At 44.5% G+C, this 20,681-nt stretch overlaps 1 protein-coding gene across 1 annotated transcript in view; it reads right to left on the bottom strand.

The window, feature by feature from the left end:
- Positions 1 to 3,861, bottom strand: part of LOC110485200 (voltage-dependent calcium channel gamma-2 subunit) — an 83,153-nt gene extending 79,292 nt beyond the window's left edge. Inside the window, exon 1 of the mRNA XM_036941342.2 lies at positions 1,812 to 3,861. Coding sequence (XP_036797237.1) covers positions 1,812 to 2,037 — 226 coding nt within the window. The 5' untranslated portion in view covers positions 2,038 to 3,861. The remainder of the gene's footprint in view (positions 1 to 1,811) is intronic.
- Between the last annotated feature and the right edge of the window lie 16,820 nt (positions 3,862 to 20,681).

Here is a 20,681-nt window from a genome sequence, read left to right as displayed (position 1 = left end):
AGCTGCTGCTTACACTCCACTGCAGCTGGATCCGGCTCTGCAGTTTACTTCCTATTTTTCAATATCACAGATTTCTGTATAAATTGTGCTAATTACCCATGAATAAATTTACCCGATTGCGTTTTTTTAAGCCCAATTTCCACAGCAGGAAGTCGTTTGGATTGGTATTCAAATGAATCTGACCTCGATGTGTAAATGCGATGGTGCCGTTCTCCGCTTCCTCCCCTCATCAAGGCCTGAGACCATTCATGAATCGCAAATTACAAATCAGTGTTCATTTCCTGCGATTTGGATCACCAATTCAAAGGAGGGTGGCTGTTATCTTGCCACAAAAGAGAAGCTGCGGCATATGGGCTTTGTAATTGTAATTCACCTTGTGCCAAGTATAGGAGATTTTGGTCAGGTCTGGACTATGAACAACTGTCTGTTAATTACATAACAGCCTGACTAAGGCAAAGGCCAGTCATATCACAGCATCTGATTTTCTCCACCTTCACAGAGAAGTGTGAATTTTCAACAGAGGTTAAAAATCTCTAGTCTTTGAAAACCTCTCCACAGCTGTAGTTAACCCGTGAAGGGTCACATTGAGACCTAAAATGGCTCTCCCACTGTATGTCCTGGCTAGCACAGGAGAACAGGTGCAGAGAGCTCCTGGAAAGGGTAGCTGCAGGGTGTCAGACAGTCCTTGAACAAACCTTAAGCAGATGCTTAAGCCGCCCTGACAGATATCAGCCATCCTACCTTGGTCAAAATCACCCAGTAATGTCGATTAATACATTAACATACAACAGTACTTTTATTGCCCAGGAAAACTATCTAAATAAAAATACATCCCTGTAATTTCCAATTTTTTTATACATTTTTGCCTATGTGAATTTAACATGACGACAAAAAGCACAACTTTATTCTGTGCAAACATACACATTTTGAAGAGTTCAAATCATCAGATCTTTACAGTTGAGTGGCACTGACATTATTTTCATCAACCACTTCCTGGGGCTGACTTCACCTCAGGCTGTTAGAGCAGAGATCTGACCTGAGACTGACTGCTTACTGCTTATCAAATGACAGAGGAGTGTGCAGAGAGACAGGAGGCCTGTGTGAATCTCTCTGCTAAGAAGATGTAACGCTGCGTAACCTCACAAGGTTACGCTCAAAGTCAGCATCTGACGCCTCCGCCAGAGCATGACAGCAAACAAGACCCCACTGTGTGTCAAGTCAAGACGTGGGAGGTGGTCTTGAACCTGCGCTTGAGAGGTGACTGTGTTTGACAACTCAGAAAATACTAAGCACTGCCAGGTCAAAGGGTAAATGACAAGCACTGTTAAGGTACCCCATCAAACCGAGGTCAAATGTGGGGTCTGGATGGAAATAGACATTTGACAGGAATGGCTGACACTCTGTTGCTCTTGTGCACTGGTCATTATCATATGTTTTCACAATTAGAAATGTTTGAAGAATGGCATGGTCACTTGGTGCTGTTTTGAACAATACAATCGACTGGTGGCAAAGAATGTAGAAAAGTCATGTTTTGAAGGTGTGGTTTGGGGATTGTGTATAGGCCTAAGAGGTGTGAAATGGAGGGTTCTTACAGTAGTTCATTGGCCCAATTCTGTATTTGATACACTGTATGGGGCTTAAGATAAAATTGAACCACATAGCATTTGTCAGTAGAAAAGCAAAGGAGGGGATAAAAGTTATAACGTCAACGAATGGTATAGGTTTTACTACATGTAGCCAAAGGTAATGTAACCACTATGGTATACTGACATGGAGAAAATAAAGTGACTGCCAAAAGCATGCTCAATTACCTTCTAAGCAACACGTCCTCCACAATCCCGAATGGGTCATCACCTCTTCGTTCTTCTTGCTGGTCTCGTTATCGCTGACCGACTTTGACTTGCACGTGCCGCGCGAGTACAGCCAGTAGTCCGTGCCAACCGCGATGGTCATGAGACTGAAGGCGGCAAATGCGCCGACCGTGGTCAATAGCATCTGAACTCCGCGGTCAAACAGACCCATATTTCCGCATTCCATGAAAGGGGGACCCCCTTTCCTCTTGATATATAGGAAATAAATATTTGAAAATTTACGGGACCAAACCAAACTAAAAAAATGGGATATATTTGAGCGAAAGGAGGGGGAAGGAGGTGGATGCGGTAGGAACCTTATGGTTGCGTTTGGGTGAGGACTGACTAAGAGAAATTGGGTTGTCTTTTAGGGTAGTTTGTGGAGGAGGACGCGGTGTCTCTCTCCCCAGATGGGTTCTTACTAAATGTTACCCCAAATATAAGAATTATGGACAAGGTAATGGCCTCTAAAATGGACTATAGCGTCAACTGTTATCCCTATGACTACAACTAGCCTACACTGGCAGTTGCAGCATAAACCTACTAATGTAAAGATAATATTATGTATATTATACAATCACCGTAAGTGATAGGTAGAGAGAGACTGTAATATAAATGGAAAAGGGGATAGCGTCAATCAAAATTCAGTAGGCTATTACGCTTTGAGACTAGCTTTTGTCTCATGCTTTACAATGTAGCATTTAACACATGTAGATTGCTGGCAATGTGTTTCTTGATGTGCAAGGTTAGCAGATAAGTACTATTTTATGGACAGCACTGAATGAATATGAGCTGAAATGGATGAAGAAAAGAGTGGTGTTAGAGTAATGGTAGGCTTACAACAATCCTGCCTGGCAAGTCAATACGTCTCTTAGATGCGAAATTAATTACAATTATTGTTGGCATATAATGTTGAATTTGTATATATTTTATGTTTAATTATGTTTGAATAACGCTATGTGAGGGCTATTATAGTCTAGATGGAAAAGCAAGGAGAGAAACAGGGACGGGAAATGAAGGACAGGGAAAATAAGAAAAGCAATTGTAAATAAATGGACGATTTAAGTCCAGTGGAAACAAATGAAAATATTCCTGGGGTCTATATTATATAAGAAGGTAAAATACTATAGGGCTTGCATCAATTTTATAAATCAACCAACAATGGAATAAAGAAATCAAGCCCAATGAATAAATCAATTAATTGGTAAAGAAACAGATAAATCAGGTCGAAAACAAATTAAACAAACGCTAGATTTCCTTTTTCCTAAAATTCTGATCCCCAGTTTCCATATGTAGCCCTTAGCTCTTCGAAGGTTTCCGCTGAAAATGGGGATTTGCGGTTGGAAAGGGTGCAGTCGACGATCCGGAGAGAGCGGGGTGCATCCAGCAAGGCAAGCCGACCATTACTCGACATAGAGCCGGGAAGAGGAGAAAGAGGAGTTGGGGATGCCGCTGGAACTGATCCGTTTTAGTACCACTGTTAATACTGTTGTTACTTGGATATCCAAATGCACGGTTGTATCACACCCAGAACCGGAACCAGAACCTTCCCACTTGCATAGCCCTTGCGCCATGTAAATCGAAAATAATCTGATAGAAAACTCAGTTGCAAATCAAAGCAAAAAACGACAGCATATGTTCCAATCCTTGTTCCTTCCCTTGTTCGTTCAGATGACAGCGGAGTTTTTCTTCTGAGGGTGTAGGAGTGTGTAGCTGGGCTAGAAAAATATTACACAACCGGAGGAAGAGACCGAGAGCACGCCACTCCGACCCAACAGCACCGATCCACAGAGCTGTTGAGAGGGGCGCAAATTGGAGTCCGTATATTCTGGATGTCAGTGTCAGCGCTATGCATTTAATTGAAGTTTTATCCTCTAAAACGATGGTTTATGTCAGTGTTTGAATGCTGATTGTAGTGCTGAAGATTATGAGCATATTTTCTTCCCACATTGACTGATGCTATACTCTGGCTTTAGTAGGCTACAGTGCTCGTCCACCGATGCTGGAAAGATAGCCTATTAAATATTTTAATTCCATTTCTGGAGTGGAGGGAGGGGTGAGTAGGGGGTGCGGGGGTTGCGGGCTGGTTTTGTGTGTGTATGGGTATATATGTGCGTGTGTGTGTGTGTGTGTGTGTGTGAGTGTGTGAAAAGAGGGGGGTGGGGTTAGTTAGAACTGGTTGAAGGATTATGGAGAACTGTATTTTATATGTATGCATTAGCATTATGAACGTGCTTTGGGTTATCGCCACCCCAGGTTTTTATGACAGTCTATTCATGGTGCTCATAATGTTCCTAAAATAATCCCTAAAATGATTTATTGAATTGAGTCTGAATTGCGTGACTACTATTTTTCGTGCTAGCTTGGATGGGACTTTGGGTGCCAATTTCTCAGATTTTGGTTTCTCTCCCTCTATCACAATTTGTTTAACTACCAAATAACATTTTCATATTTTGACGCAGGGCAGCCTTATGAGATGGACTCGCTTTTGGGCTGTTTTCAGACTTGGCCATTTTGATCCAAACAATCACGGTGTCATTTATAATTGCAAAGCAATCAGATTTATTAGCTCCTGCCTCTGCCAGCAAAATATTTTATCGGTCCTATACATGTAATTACTCCATGCGCCTTCACTGCAATAACTCTGAATGGGGAACTAAGCAGTAGGAAGCCAGAGAAACGCGCGCGGGTTGTCCGCCACTGCTCTTGAATGTGTGGTCTACTCTCAAAGTGCTGAAAGGACAGCTCCCTCCGCGCGCTGTAAGCGTCGTTCAGTGTTCAGGAGCTTGTCTCCCCCTAGCTTTCATGCGCCGCAACTGCAATTGAGCGTTTCATTCCAACAGCTATAGAAAGAACAAGGGAAGTGCAGAGCGGGCATTAGAAAATTATTCCCTCCTATTGTGGAGATATTTTCTTGTGATCATGACATAACAAACGTTGTTCTGTCGAGTTCACGAGATGAACTCTATACATAGGAGTGGATGTATTGATGATAGCTTGACAATATGGCTAAGGCAGAGCCAAGGGTGGATCAAAGCATCCATTTTTATATTGATAAGGGATTAACCCAGGCAGAAATTGCATTTTGTCTGGTAGTTATATATTGCTTCCAGTTTTGGCTCCAGTACAACCCAATTTTAAAGATGTAAAAGTGATGTTGCACTACTGTTTTAAATTGAATGTTGACTGTTTACGGCAAGAAAAGTTAACATTGAGGTTTGTGGTTGCAGACTACCAATGAAAGTTTATTTGAATTTCTTGAATAGTTTTAACAGGGAGGTTGTCCTGTCAATACCAGCCAAACACAGTCACAAACAACAATTAAAAACTAGTACAGAAAAATAAAACTAGTAAAACAGATGAAGTTGTTTTTAAATACTCAAACATTTCATGAAGGTTACAGTCTATTTGTCATTTCAGCCATAAATGGTGGGCAAAATGTTGTGTTACTGAAGGACAGCACCGCCATTCATCCAGTTATAAAAAGCATCTCACTGACACATTTCGGGCGGCAGGTAGCCTACCAGTTAAGAGCGTTGGGCCAGTAACTGAAAGGTCACTGGTTTGAATCCCCGAGCTGGCAAGGTGGAAAAAAACTGCTGTTCTGCGCTTGAGCAAAGCAGTTTACCCCCAAAAACCACTGTGCAGATGACATTGATCAAGGCAGCCCCCGGCATCTCTCTCTGATTCAGAGGGGTTGGGTTAAATTTGGAAGACACATTTTGGTTGAATGCATTCAGTTGTCTGACTGACTAGGTATCACCATCCCATACTGTAACATGTGCAGTTTGTAATTCCTCAGTTTGTCTTATATTGCTGGAGCTTTGATAAGAAGGCTCAGGCCTATAGGATACTGACAACAGTTGTGCTCTAATCAAAGATCTTAGATCTTTGTAGAGTCTTACTGCCTTTGGTCCACTATGACACTGCTGTCAATCTATCGTCAAGAAATCCACTCATATTTATAGAGTTTATCTTGTGATCTCGACAAAACAACTTTGGTTATGTCGTGATCAGAAGATAAATAAGTTGTGATCTCGACATAACAATGCAATAAGTGTTGTATTAATATGTGCTCTCTGGACTGCCTTAGAGAACCAACCATAGGCCTACCATACATTTGTGCAATTAACTCATGCAATGTATGGCTATAGTTTGCGTATGGATATTTTTCTGCCATTCCATTAGGGTGGAGTCGTGTCGACTCTTGCTCCTCGCAATAAGGCCCATTCATTTGATCTTCCTGGTGATTATTCAGTCTAACTCTTCAACTATGGCAGGCTTCTCCCTCCATCACTCATCTCTAATGTTTAACCAACCCAGCCATGTACACAGATCTGGGGGCCCATTAGCCCGTGTCCCAGTGGCTTTACTGAGCAATTAGCAAACAAATAGCACTGCTAGTTTTGGCCAGGGACTCTGTGATCTCAACAAACCGATGGAGCAAATAAACTGATGCATGAACAATGGATTGGGACTGGGAGCTGGGGACTGGGAGCTGGGGACTAGGAGCTGGGAGCTGGGAGCTGGGAGCTGGGGACTGGGAGCTGGGGACTGGGAGCTGGGGACTGGGAGCTGGGGAGCTGGGAGCTGGGGACTGGGACCTGGGAGCTGGGGACTGGGAGCTGGGAGCAGGGAGCTGGGAGCAGGGAGCTGGGAGCTGGGGACTGGGAGCTGGGAGCTGGGGACTGGGAGCTGGGAGCAGGGAGCTGGGAGCTGGGAGCTGGGGAGCTGGGAGCTGGGGACTGGGAGCTGGGAGCAGGGAGCTGGGAGCTGGGGACTGGGAGCTTGGAGCTGGGGACTGGGAGCTGGGGACTGGGAGCTGGGAGCTGGGGACTGGGAGCTAGGGACTGGGAGCTGGGAGCTGGGAGCTGGGGACTGGGAGCTGGGAGCTGGGGACTGGGAGCTGGGAGCAGGGAGCTGGGAGCTGGGGACTGGGAGCTGGGAGCTGAGGACTGGGAGCTGGGGACTGGGAGCTGGGAGCTGAGAGCTGGGGAGCTGGGAGCTGGGGACTGGGAGCTGGGAGCAGGGAGCTGGGAGCTGGGGACTGGGAGCTTGGAGCTGGGGACTGGCAGCTGGGAGCTGGGAGCAGGGAGCTGGGAGCTGGGGACTGGGAGCTGGGGACTGGGAGCTGGGGACTGGGAGCTGGGAGCTGGGGACTGGGAGCTGGGAGCTGGGATCTGGGGACTGGGAGCTGGGGACTGGGAACTGGGGACTGGGAGCTGGATATCGGGTCCACAGCGACTGTTGCATAGGGTTGGAGTGAGATGTCAACGCAAGATCGACATGATCTGGAAAAACTTTTTAGGTACAATCTAACTGGGCCAAGAGACTTTCCTGGGCAAGTCACATGATCAGGAAAACCTGCTGGCCATAGTCATCTGTCCTAATTTGAGTGTTTTTATAATGCAGGCCATTTTGAACCTGGTTACTGACTGTATTGGCAGTCCCTAGCGCCCCACTCATTAATGAGCCTGATGTATTAGACCCATGGGACCCACCTCTGATCTACACAGCCCTTCCATTGGATATCAAATAAACACTTGAGCCTATAAGGTGAGCAGAAACCTGGCCCTGGCACACACATACCACTGGCTCTGTCATCTGGTCTGTGCAGGTTGAATAGCTGGGAGCTTCATCATAAAATAAAAGTCATCATCATCTTCTTCCCAAGCATTAGATTATGAGCTGTGGCCAATGTCTCCGTGACACGTTTGGACAAGGTGATGTGTGTTTCTCTTATTTCAGCATTTATCAGTTCTGAACAGAGAAACACTCCCTCACACTGTAGGTCTTTAATGTGCGACTGAGATGAAACATTTTCATCGGTATCTTGCTCTGAATGGAAACCTCACATACCTTTTACTCAGCGCACGGTGTCCTCTCTCTCCTTATTTCTTCCTCCATTCCTCTCATCTGGGTCAAGATGAAAAATGCTTAGTCTCTGTAATCCCTAGTCCTGTGGAAAATGCATTTTTTCCTATGTCAATAAACAGCACCTTCATTTCACCCTCATATTTGTGTGTATTTTTCATCTGTCTTTCTGTGTGTCTTCGTTTGCTTTCCCTTCCCCTCGCTTCATCCGATCTGGACCCCTCACTCACACTACCACTACCCATCTGGGAGGGGGGCCTTTTGCTCTGACTAAAGACCTCTCTGATTCGCCGTCGCGGCCAGGATTTGGGACACCCTTGCATTTATTAAACAATTACCCCTGACAGGCGAGCCTGCACCAATCAGAGGGAGCCCAGTTCCGCACCCACACAACTCCCAAATGGACTCTATGTCAATCTGTAGGTCCGGCCTAATCAGGGCCTTGGCAAAGCACCCCTGGAGCATTGGCTTAAGGAATGCTTTAAGTAAATTGTGCTCTGGAGTAAAAAAAGATGGAGGAGAGGGAGGAGAGGGAAGAAAAGTGTTGGCCCACTTTGAAGGAGGCAGCAGCCTTTGAACGCTAGTCTCAATCCCTGTTAAATGAAGGGGATCCCTGTTAAATGAAGGGGATCCCTGTTAAGTGGGAGTCTCTGGGCGAGGTTCTCCCCTGGAGCCGTTTGGTCTCTGGGGCCGATCTCTCTAGTCTCTACAGCTCTGCTCTGAGGCAGGGAGGAAGGGACCCCAGAGACAGGGCTGCACTGCTGCCATAGGGGCTAACACTACAGTGCATCATGTGCTTCTGTAGTCTATATTAACAGGGTGTACAATGGATATGGTTGTGTTGGACAAACTGCATGAATCCACCAAGCTCATCCCATTGCTGACCCCACTCAAATGTCATCCCTTGCTTTCATTTTCCAGTCTGTTTCACAGGACAGTGTAAAAGTACAACAATTTCCTACCCTCTAAATGGATAGCATAATGTTTTCATTGTGGCCATTGGCAGTTATTTTAGATAAAGCTGATGACTGGCAGCTGGCTGCCAGAATAACTAGACTCATTCACCAGGGGGTGCTAGTCTTCTCTTCACCAGGTGGATGTGGGGTGCATGGACCTACTTATTGTTTCTCATCGTTACCAACTGACAGACCACAGTCTCCACAGCAGTCCCATTCTCAGACTGAGAGTTGCCACAAAATTGTTTGCATTCCAGTTCCATCCAACTAGATTCAGACAGTCAAAAGACAATGTACCAAACATCTTCCCTTGCCACCATCCCCACCTTCCTCCCCTCTCTCCACTAGATTTATTATCTGTATAATGAATTGAATCACTCGCATGTCAGGTGCCACAATTCCTCCCTACCCCGCTATCTACTCTTCCCTTATCCCTCTGTTCCTCTATTCTTCTGTTTCTCTATTCTTCTGTTTCTCTATTCTTCTATTCCTCTGTTCCTCTATTCTTCTGTTTCTCTATTCCTCTGTTCCTCTGTTTCTGTATTCTTATTTTCCTCTGTTCCTGTTTTCATCTATTCCTCTATTCTTCTGTTTCTCTATTCCTCTGTTCCTCTGTTTCTGTATTCTTATTTTCCTCTGTTCCTGTTTTCATCTATTCCTCTATTCTTCTGTTTCTCTATTCCTCTGTTCCTCTGTTCCTCTATTCTTCTGTTTCTCTATTCCTCTGTTCCTCTGTTCCTGTATTCTTATATTCCTCTGTTCCTGTTTTCATCTATTCCTCTATTACTCTGTTCCTCTATTCCTCTGTTCCTGAATTCTTCTGTTTCTCTATTCCTCTTTTCCTCTGTTCCTGTATTCTTCTGTTTCTCTATTCCTCTGTTCCTCTGTTTCTGTATTCTTATTTTCCTCTGTTCCTGTTTTCATCTATTCCTCTATTCTTCTGTTTCTCTATTCCTCTGTTCTTCTGTTCCTCTATTCTTCTGTTTCTCTATTCTTCTATTCCTCTGTTCCTCTATTCTTCTGTTTCTCTATTCTTCTGTTTCTCTATTCTTCTGTTTCTCTATTCTTCTATTCCTCTGTTCCTCTATTCTTCTGTTTCTCTATTCTTCTATTCCTCTGGTCCTCTATTCTTCTGTTTCTCTATTCCTCTGTTCCTCTGTTCCTCTATTCCTCTGTTCCTCTATTCTTCTGTTTCTCTATTCCTCTGTTCCTCTGTTTCTGTATTCTTATTTTCCTCTGTTCCTGTTTTCATCTATTCCTCTATTCTTCTGTTTCTCTATTCTTCTATTCCTCTGTTCCTCTATTCTTCTGTTTCTCTATTCCTCTGTTCCTCTGTTCCTCCATTCATCTGTTCCTCTATTCTTCTGTTTCTCTATTCCTCTGTTCCTCTGTTCCTCTATTCTTCTGTTTCTCTATTCCTCTGTTCCTCTGTTTCTGTATTCTTATTTTCCTCTGTTCCTGTTTTCATCTATTCCTCTATTCTTCTGTTTCTCTATTCCTCTGTTCCTCTGTTCCTCTATTCTTCTGTTTCTCTATTCCTCTGTTCCTCTGTTCCTGTATTCTTCTATTCCTCTGTTCCTGTTTTCATCTATTCCTCTATTACTCTGTTCCTCTATTCATCTGTTCCTGTATTCTTCTATTCCTGTTTTAATCTATTATTCTATTCCTCTGTTCCTGTTTTCATCTATTCCTCTATTACTCTGTTCCTCTATTCCTCTGTTCCTGTATTCTTCTGTTTCTCTATTCCTCTGTTCCTCTGTTCCTCTATTCTTCTGTTTCTCTATTCCTCTGTTCCTCTGTTCCTGTATTCTTCTATTCCTCTGTTCCTGTTTTCATCTATTCCTCTATTACTCTGTTCCTCTATTCCTCTGTTCCTGTATTCTTCTATTCCTGTTTTCATCTATTATTCTATTCCTCTGTTCCTGTTTTCATCTATTCCTCTATTACTCTGTTCCTCTATTCTTCTGTTTCTCTATTCCTCTATTACTCTGTTCCTCTATTCTTCTGTTTCTCTATTCCTCTGTTCCTCTGTTCCTGTATTCTTCTATTCCTCTGTTCCTGTTTTCATCTATTCCTCTATTACTCTGTTCCTCTATTCCTCTGTTCCTGTATTCCTGTATTCCTCTGTTCCTGTATTCCTCTATTCCTCTGTTCCTGTATTTCTCTGTTCCTGTATTCCTCTACTCCTCTGTTCCTGTATTCCTCTGTTCCTGTATTCCTCTGTTCCTGTATTCCTCTACTCCTCTGTGCCTCTATTACTCTGTTCCTGTATTCTTCTATTACTCTGTTCCTGTATTCCTCTGTTCCTCTGTTCCTCTATTCCTCTATTCCTCTGTTCCTGTATTCCTCTGTTCCTCTATTCCTTGGTTCCTTGGTTCCTCTCTGTCTTGTTCCACTGTGTTCTGTGGTGTTGGCCTGTGTTAGCCTGTGTTCTTCTCAACTGTTCTGCTGTGATCCCCAGTCTTCTGCGTCTTTGTGTAGCTGTGTTCTCCAGTGTTCTGCGGCTGTGTTGCATGTTGAGGACACTGCTCCGTCAGCAGCGGTTCCTCTCTGATCCCCGGGTGCCTGCTCTGAGCTGAGTGAGCGTTCTGACATGGCTGTCTCTCTCTGCTGCAGCGCCTCAGCTTCTTCACCTGACTGGTGTTCTGCGGTTGTGATCCACACTGGCCGCCTGGATGGCATCCAATCAGGGTTCAATACTGGGTCATTGTCTTGGTCACCCAATGTTCCATAAAAGATATGGGGATTTTGCACAAAATTGTGAATGCCCGCTGGAGCATTGTATCTTGTGCACATGTTGGTGAATGTATGCAGATGTATAATGCTTCATATGCTTTTTTCATGTTTCTCTATCTGGCATAACCTTATGTGATTTCCCTATGTACAACGTCAGTGCTATCAGAAACATAGCCTACATGGTGCATCAATGTAATTGTGCAACTAAAAACATGAGGGCTGTGCATGCTTTCTGCAAGGCACTCTGTCTGGCAGAGTGGTGTGACCAGTCTACATGACACTCAATATCTCAGCATTGGAGCAGTATGTGTTCAGTGCCTGGTGCTGTTGAAGGCAATTATTGTTACTGCTGTACTATGGAGAGACAGTGCTGTACTGAGTGAGGATGTTATTGCAGTGCCCAGGGGCAGACACACAGGTACGTGTGCGACTCAAACTGACAGCTACTCACTTCGAACTTACCATCTGTCTTTTCCCATTTAATTTCTGCTTGTGTTCTGTCTCTAACAGACATACAGGCTCAGCAAGGGCCTGATTGTACCCTCAACACACACACACACACGCGCACGCACGCACAGACAGACAGACAGACAGACACCCACACACCTCTCTCGCTGTCCACTGTTTTCCTCCCTCCAACTTTCACCCTGTTCCCATAATCAATCAGGTGTGTATAATGGATAAAGGGGAGTGGTTTGTCCATATTTAATGGGGGTGTGGCTGGAGGTAATGAATGACCATTCTTTCTCTCTCTCTCTGCTCCTATTTCGTGGTGTGCCACTTCAATGCTTGGTCATTCTCTCGCTCTGGCATTTCTTCATTAATCAATATTTTTCTATGGTGTGAATGGGCCTAAAGCAAATACAGTGCATTTGGAAAGTATTCAGACCCATTGACTTTTTCCACATTTTGTTACATTACAGCCTTATTCTAGAATGTATTACATAGTTGTTTTTGCTCATCAACTAGATACAATACCTCATAATGACAAAACAAAACCAGGTTTTTAGAAATTTCAAAAAATGTAAACTGAAATATGACATTTACCTAAGTATTCAGGCCCTTTACTCAGTACTTTGTTGAAGTACGTTTGGCAGCGATTACAGCCACGAGTCTTCTAGGGTATGAGGCTACAAGCATGGCACACCTGTATTTGGGGAGTTTCTCTCATATTTCTCTGCAGATCTTCTCAAGCTCTGTCAGGTTGGATGGGGAGCATCAACGCACAGCTATTTTCAGGTCTCTCCAGAGATGTTTGATCGGGTTCAAGTCTGGGCTCTGGCTGGGCCATTCAAGGACATTCAGAGTCTTGTCCCGAAGCCACACCTGTGTAGTCTTGGCTGTGTTCTTAGAGTTGTTGTCCTGTTGGAAGGTGAATCTTTGCTGCAGTCTGAGGTCCTGAGCAGTCTGGAGCAGGTTTTCATCAAGGATCTCTCTGTACTTTGCTCTGTTCATCTTTCCCTCGATCCTGATTAGTCTCCCATTTCCTGCCGCTGAAAAACATCCCCAGAGCATGATGCTGCCACCAACATGCATTACCGAAGGGATGGTGCCAGGTTTCCTCCAGACGTGATGTTTGGCATTCAGGCCAAAGAGTTCAATCTTAGTTTCATCAGACCAGACAATCTTGTTTCTTATGGTCTGAGAGTCCTTATGATGCATTTTGGCAAACTCCAAGCGGGCTGCCATGTGCCTTTTACTGAGGAGTGGCTTCTGTCTAGCCACTCTACCATAAAGGCCTGATTGGTGGAGTGAGATGGTTGTTCTTCTGGAAGGTTCTCCCATCTCCACAGAGGAACCCTGGAGCTCTGTCAGAGTGACCTTCTGGTTCTTGGTCACCTCCCTGACCAAGGCCCTTTTGACTGTGAGTCCCAGAGGGTGGTGCAAAATTGGCCCAGCATTGTCCGGGTTTGGCCGGTGTAGGCCAATTGTAAATAAGAATTTGTTCTTAACTGACTTCCCCAGTTAAGTGAAGGTTACATAATTAAAAATAATAATAATGATGGAGGCCACTGTCACTCCCTGACCTTAGAGATCCTTTTTATGTCTATATTTTGGTTTTGTCAGGGTGTGAGTTGGGGTGGGTATTCTATATTCTATTATTTGTATTTCTAGGTTTTGGCCGGGTAGGGTTCGCAATCAGGGACAGCTGTCTATCGTTGTCTCTGATTGAGAACCATACTTAGGTAGCCCTGTTTTCCACCTGTCTTGTTGGGAAGTTGACTTTTGTTTATGGCACATAGCCTTTAGCTTCACAATTTGTTTTTGTAGTGTTTATTGTTTTGTTCGGCGTCATTTTCCAAATAAAGAGAAAATGTACACTCACCACGCTGCACCTTGGTCCTTTTCTTTTAACGGCCGTGACAGAACTTCCCACCACAAACGGACCAAGCAGCGTGGTAAGGAGGAATGAACGTGGGAGGACATTTTGAATGGCAAGGGATCCTGGACGTGGGAGGAGATCCTGGCCGGAAAGGATCGCCTGCCGTGGGAGCAGGTAGAAGCAGAGAGGAAGACGAAGGCAGCTGGTAAAGGGGCCCAGCGTTATGAGGGAACACGGCTAGCAAGGAAGCCTGAGAGGCAGCCACAAACATTTTTTTGGGGGGGAGTTTGGCAGAGTCAGGTTGGAGACCTGAGCCAACTCCTCGTGCTTACCATGGCGAGCATGTAACTGGTCAGACACCGTGCTATGGGGTGATGCGCACGGTGTCGCGAGTGAGCATTCACAGGCCGGTGTGCTCTGTGCCAGCTTCCCGCATTTGCCGGGTGGAAGTGGGCATCCAGCCAGAACGGGTTGTGCCAGCTCTGCGCTCGAGACCGCCAGTGCGCCTCCACGGCCCAGTGTATCCAGTGCCTCTGTCAAGAACTAAGCCTCCTGTATGTCTCCCCAGCCTGGTGAGTCCTGTGCCTGCTCCCAGAGCCAGGCCTCCCGTGTGTCTCTCTACTCCAGTGATGATCCAAGGCACGAAGCCTCCAGTGATGATCCATGGCAAGAAGCCTCCAGTGATGATCCATGACCCGATGCCTCCAGTTATGATCCATGGCAAGAAGCCTCCAGTGATGATCCATGGCACGAATCCTCCAGTGATGATCCATGGCAAGAAGCCTCCAGTGATGATCCATGGCAAGAAGCCTCCAGTGATGATCCATGGCACGAATCCTCCAGTGATGATCCATGGCAAGAACCCTCCAGTGATGATCCATGGCAAGAAGTCTCCAGTGATGATCCATGGCAAGAAGTCTCCAGTGATGATCCATGGCACAAAGCCTCCAGTGATGATCCATGGCAAGAACCCTCCAGTGATGATCCATAGCAAGAAGCCTCTAGTGATGATCCATGGCAAGAAGACTCCAGTGATGATCCATGGCAAGAAGCCTCCAGTGATGATCCATGGCAAGAAGCCTCCAGTGATGATCCATGGCAAGAACCCTCCAGTGATGATCCATAGCAAGAAGCCTCTAGTGATGATCCATGGCACAAAGCCTCCAGTGATGATCCATGGCAAGAACCCTCCAGTGATGATCCATAGCAAGAAGCCTCTAGTGATGATCCATGGCACGAAGCCTCCAGTGATGATCCATGGCAAGAAGCCTCCAGTGAGTAGTCATGGCACGAAGCCTCCAGTGATGTTCCATGGCAAGAAGCCTCCAGTGAGTAGTCATGGCACGAAGCCTCCAGTGATGATCCATGGCAAGAAGCCTCCAGTGAGTAGTCATGGCATGAAGCCTCCAGTGATGATCCATGGCAAGAAGCCTCCAGTGAGTAGTCATGGCACGAAGCCTCCAGTGACGGCCTATTGTTTTGTTTGGCGCATTTTCCAAATAAAGAGAAAATGTACACTCACCATGCTGCACCTTCGTCCTCTTCTTTTAACGGCCGTGACAGCCACTGTGTTCTTGGGGACCTTCAATGCTGCAGAAATGTTTTGGTACCCTTCCCCAGATCTGTACCTGGACATAATCCTGTCTCAAGCCTCTACGGACAATTCCTTCGACCTCTTGGCTTGGTTTTTGCTCTGACATGCACTGTCAACTGTGGGACCTTATTTAAACAGGTGTGTGCCTTTCCAAATCATGTCCAATCAATTGAATTTACCACAGGTGGACTCCAATCAAGTTGTAGAAACATCTCAAGGATGATCAATGGAAACAGGATGCACCTGAGCTCAATTTCGAGTCTTATAGCAAAGGGTCTGAACACTTATAAGGTATCTGTTTTTTATTTTGATAAATTTGCTAAAATTTCTTTAAACCTGTTATCGCTTTTTCCATTACAGGGTATTGTCTGTATATTGATGAGGAAGACATTTTATTTGATCAATTTTAGAATAAGGCTGCAACGTAACAAATTTGTGGAAAAAGTCAAGGGGTCTGAATACTTTCCGAATGCACTATAAGTTGGAAGACTTATGAGACCACTATATGCTAATGTTCCCATGTTCATTTCAAGGAAATACTTTATCTGTGAGGCTCATCCCCCCTTTTCCCTGTAGTCCACCATTCTCTCTCTCTCTCTCTCTCTCTCTCTCACTCTCTTTCTCTCTCTCTCTCTCTCTCCCTTTGCTGTTTCCACACTCTGGAGAGCAGAGCACAGGGAATCAATATGTTTTCAATTTACAGCAGTGACTCGCTCCCTCGCATTCTAATTAGAGCTTCTGTCCTCCCTTACTCCCAGCCACAGAGACACAGAGAGAGAGCGGGGACATACACACAGACACAGAGATGGACAGAAAGAGAGATGGACGAGAGTGAGAGTGAGGATTTTAGAGTTTGGTTTTTGCACAAAATGCTGGGATTGGGAGATGGATCAGAGTGTAATTTCTGCAGTCCTCATATTCCAACATCCCCTTCCAACTGCCTTTGCTCATGACATCATTGATGCTCTGCAATAGCTGCTTGTGATAGTACTGTAATCTGATCTGAGACATGTTTGTACTAGAGAGCTGGCTGTGCGTGCTGTGATGTGGTGTGAAACGAGATCGCACTGAGGGCAGTGGTTAAGAAGCAGCAGGGGGAACCCGGCAGATCCAGCTGTGACAGTGGCAGAAGTACAGATGTGCTGACTTCTCTGTTTCCATGGAAACAGCACCAAGCCTGCCCTCCACCCCACCCGCATCTTCAGCTTGCACACGCTAGGCTACATACAGCCTGGTTCACACTTGCCTATAGATGTGTCATAAAACATATCTGTGAATTCCTGGGTCAATGTCCACGTATATTCCATGCTCTTTTAATTCGTATTTTTGAGTTGGTCTATGCGTGCGACTGTGTAAGTGTGCTTGGGAGATTGAGAGATTGCTTTAGATAGCAACATAGCAGATGAGCGACTCTGCAGGAAAAGAAAAACAGGGACACAGTGAAGAGATAAAAAAAGACATACATATATTGACCTTATTTAATCCATGAATGGCAATAGCTATAAATAGTTTCCCCGGTTTCAGCACTGGCCCATTGGACATTTCCCGACTGCTGCCGCTTGTGAGCAGAGACTTTGTGTGTGCACTTTAAAGAGCCTGCATGCACAATATGTTCAGGGGGTGTATGTTGTATACGTCATGATCATCTGAACGTTGATTTGTGCACATTGGTGAGGGTGTGTGTACATTTGTGCACATGAATGTATGTGAATGGGCACGCTCTCTCTCTCTCTCTCTCTCTCTCTCTCTCTCTCTCTCTCTCTCTCTCTCTCTCTCTCTCTCTCTGTGTGTCTCTCTCTCTCTGTGTCTCTCTCTCTCTCTCTCTCTCTGTCTCTCTCTCTGTCTCTCTCTCTCTAGCTGCAGTATGCTGTGGCTCTGTATGCAGGACCATCTCCGCCTCTGTCTGGGCATTACGTCACAAAGAATGGTCTGAGACAAGAGGTAAAGCTTTATTTAGATTAAGACACAGTTAAACTCAGCACAATTATTTCATTCCGTTTTTTCCCTTTTTATTCCTAAGGGTATGTCATATATGACCTTAATTCACTTGTTATAACAGATCACAGTTTATGAAACCAATCAGTTATAGTATTGTTCTGATTTCATCCACCAGTTTTCACTTCTTATTCCATATCTACTGGATATGTTTGCATATACACAGCTTTAACTATATGGTATTAGTAGGAAGAGAGTAGGGGAGTGGGGAGGGGTCTGCCAGCCCAGCACCAAGTTAAAGCAGGCGAGCTGAATCAGATTGTGCTTGCTTCAGTGGTATTGGAAGACTTGACTTGACTTGACCTTCCCAGTCACAGCACTTTTTCAATCCAATCCATTTAGTTTAGCAATGTGTCACCACCAAAGCAGTGTGGTGCGAACATGCTGGGGAATCCCAATGTGAAAGCAGGGCCCATATTTAATCTCCCTGAACCCAGTGCCCTGTGGAGGAAAGACTTAGAGACACGTGACTTAGAGACACAGGGAAATATGCAGTATTTACAGGGGAATATTGAACCATTCACTAGGCTTTTATTTTAGTACAATGCCTCCACTTCTGTCTCAACCAAATCCTTTCCCCAACATACTCTTATTCTGTCCTTTATTTCATAGAAAGATGCTATGGTGATATCTTATTCTCTTCCTTCCCTCGTCACTCTGTCCCTCACACACCTGAGCTGCTTGTGAGCCATTGTGGCAAATCACCGCATCTCTCTCTCTGCTCCACTCTGTATTCTAGAAGTGCACTGTCTACCTCCTCGCTTTATTGAAAGTGGGGCGACAGGGTAGCTTAGTGGTTAGAGCGTTGGACTAGTAACCAAAAGGTTGCAAGTTCAAATCCCGAGTTGAAGAGGAAATCTGTCTTTTTGCCCCTGAACAGGCAGTTAACCCACTGTTAACCCACTAGGCCGTCATTGTGTCACGTTCTGACCATAGTTCTTTTGTGTTTTCCTTGTTTTAGTGTTGGTCAGGACGTGAGCTGGGGGGGCATTCTATGTTGTGTGTCTAATTTGTCTATTTCTATGTTTGACCTGATATGGTTCTCAATCAGAGGCAGGTGTTAGTCATTGTCTCTGATTGGGAACCATATTTAGGTAGCCTGTTTTGTCATTGTGGGTTGTGGGTGATTGTCTATGTTAGTTGCTTGTCTATGTTAGTTGCTTGTGTCAGCACAGTTCTCATAATAGCTTCACGGTCGTTATTCGTTTATTGTTTTGTATAGTTTGTATTCAGTGTTCAGTGCTTTCTTTAATTAAAATATCATCATGAACACATACCACGCTGCATTTTGGTCCGCTCCTTACGACGATCGTGACACATTGAAAATAAGAATTTGTTCTTAACTGACTTGCTTAGTTAAGTAAAGGTAAAAAAAAAGTGATTTTAAACCTGCACCATCCCTAACCTTGACTGAGGGACAGAGGCAGTGCCATTATGATTGAGGTGGGATGAATGCAAATAAAATAAAATAATACATTTGCAGGTTGCAGGTATAATAATAAAAACGCATAAAAATGAATCCATGAGTGAGTAAATAAATGGATGAATGGATAAAACAGTGAACAAATTTCACTTTGAGTCACACATAACACATGGGACAAGAAACACATTGGAACTATCCTTTGACACTCATCAACAGATTCATCTGATTCTCTCTTGACAATTATATGCAATTAATGATAGGCTATGTGTTCATCACAAACAACAATGCTGTGGTAGTCATGCTGGTTAAGTGTTTCTTGAATTCTAAATAAATCACTGACAGTGTTACCAGCAAAGCACCCCCACACCATCACACCTCCTTCTCCATGCTTCACGGTGGCAACCACACATGCAGAGATCATCCGTTCACCTACTCTGCGTCTCACAAAGACACGGTGGTTGGAACCAAAAATCTCAAATTTGGACTCATCAGACCAAAGCACAGATTTCCACCGGTCGAATGTCAATTGCTCGTGTTTCTTGGCCCAAGCAAGTCTCTTCTTCTTATTGGTGTCCTTTAGTAGTGGTTTCTTTGCAGCAATTTGACCATGGAGGCCTGATTCACGCAGTCTCCTCTGAACAGTGGATGTTGAAATGAGTCTGTTACTTATTTGGGCTGCAATCTCAGGCTGGTAGCTCTAACAAACTTATCCTCTGCAGCAGAGGTAACTCTGGGTCTTCCATTGCTGTGGCGGTCCTCATGAGAGCCAGGTAACTCTAATAAACTTATCCTCCGCAGCAGAGGTAACTCTGGGTCTTCCTTTCCTGTGGCGGTCCTCATGACAGCCAGTTTCATCATAGCACTTGATGGTTTTTGTGACTGCACTTGAAGAAACTTTCAAAGTTCTTGACATTTTCCGTATTGGCTGACCTTCATGTTATAAAGTAATGATGGACTATCTTTTCTCTTTGCTTATTTGAGCTGTTCTTGCCATAATATGGACTTGGTCTTTTACCAAATAGGGCTATCTTCTGTATACCACCTCTACCTTGTCACAACACAACTGATTGGCTCAAACGCATTTAGAAGGAAATGCATTTCACAAATAAACTTTTAACTAGGCATTCCAGATGACTAACTCATGAAGCTGGTTGAGAGAATACCAAGAGTGTGCAAAGCTGTCATCAAGGCAAAGGGTGCCTACTTTGAAGAATCTCAAATATAAAATATATTTAGATTTTTTTTTGGTTACTACATGATTCCATATATGTTATTTCATAGTTTTGATGTCTTCTCTATTATTCTACAATGTAGAAAATAGTATAAAAAAACAACCTGGAATGAGTAGCTGTGTCCAGACTTTTGACTGGTACTGTATGTTTCGCAGCAGCTGGCTTGCAGTTCTCCCCTGAGACGCACCACAATTCATCTCTCACAGGGCGCAGCCATCTTGCTCAGACTCTTGTGCGCTCCACGGTGAACGAGCTATGCAAAGTAGCTTAACGAGAGGTGATCCTTGCAGGACTAAGGATGGTTATAAACGCACTATCCTCTTAAGTCCTGCTATCCAGCACCTCCATGTATATAGCAAGAGATAAGCTATAAATGTGCCATTAGTTACAGCCGACCCACACGTATAAAGCAAGAAATAAGCTATAAACGTGTGTGAGGTAAAATACTCTGCCCCTTCATGGTCAGGCAGTTTACACTGTTGGCTTGATTACTTTTCCACAAAGAAAAGATACACCCATTCACGTCTCCTCTCCTTCAGATAGTCTATGAGACAAAGGCTGATACTGTAGGTCCCATTCTATACTATCGTACAGTATTGCACAGTGTATATTATAGACAGTAATATTACACCATTGCCTTAATTTTCCAGTATTTGGCCGAGTTTATGTTAGCCCAACCATAGTGAGATTACACTGGT

Source organism: Oncorhynchus mykiss, chromosome 13, assembly GCF_057628025.1.
Source record: "Oncorhynchus mykiss isolate SJ-2025 chromosome 13, ASM5762802v1, whole genome shotgun sequence".
Taxonomy (NCBI): Eukaryota; Metazoa; Chordata; class Actinopteri; order Salmoniformes; family Salmonidae; genus Oncorhynchus; species Oncorhynchus mykiss.
The sequence above is the reverse complement of the archived record's forward strand: the minus strand, read 5'-3'. Positions and strand labels throughout refer to the sequence as shown.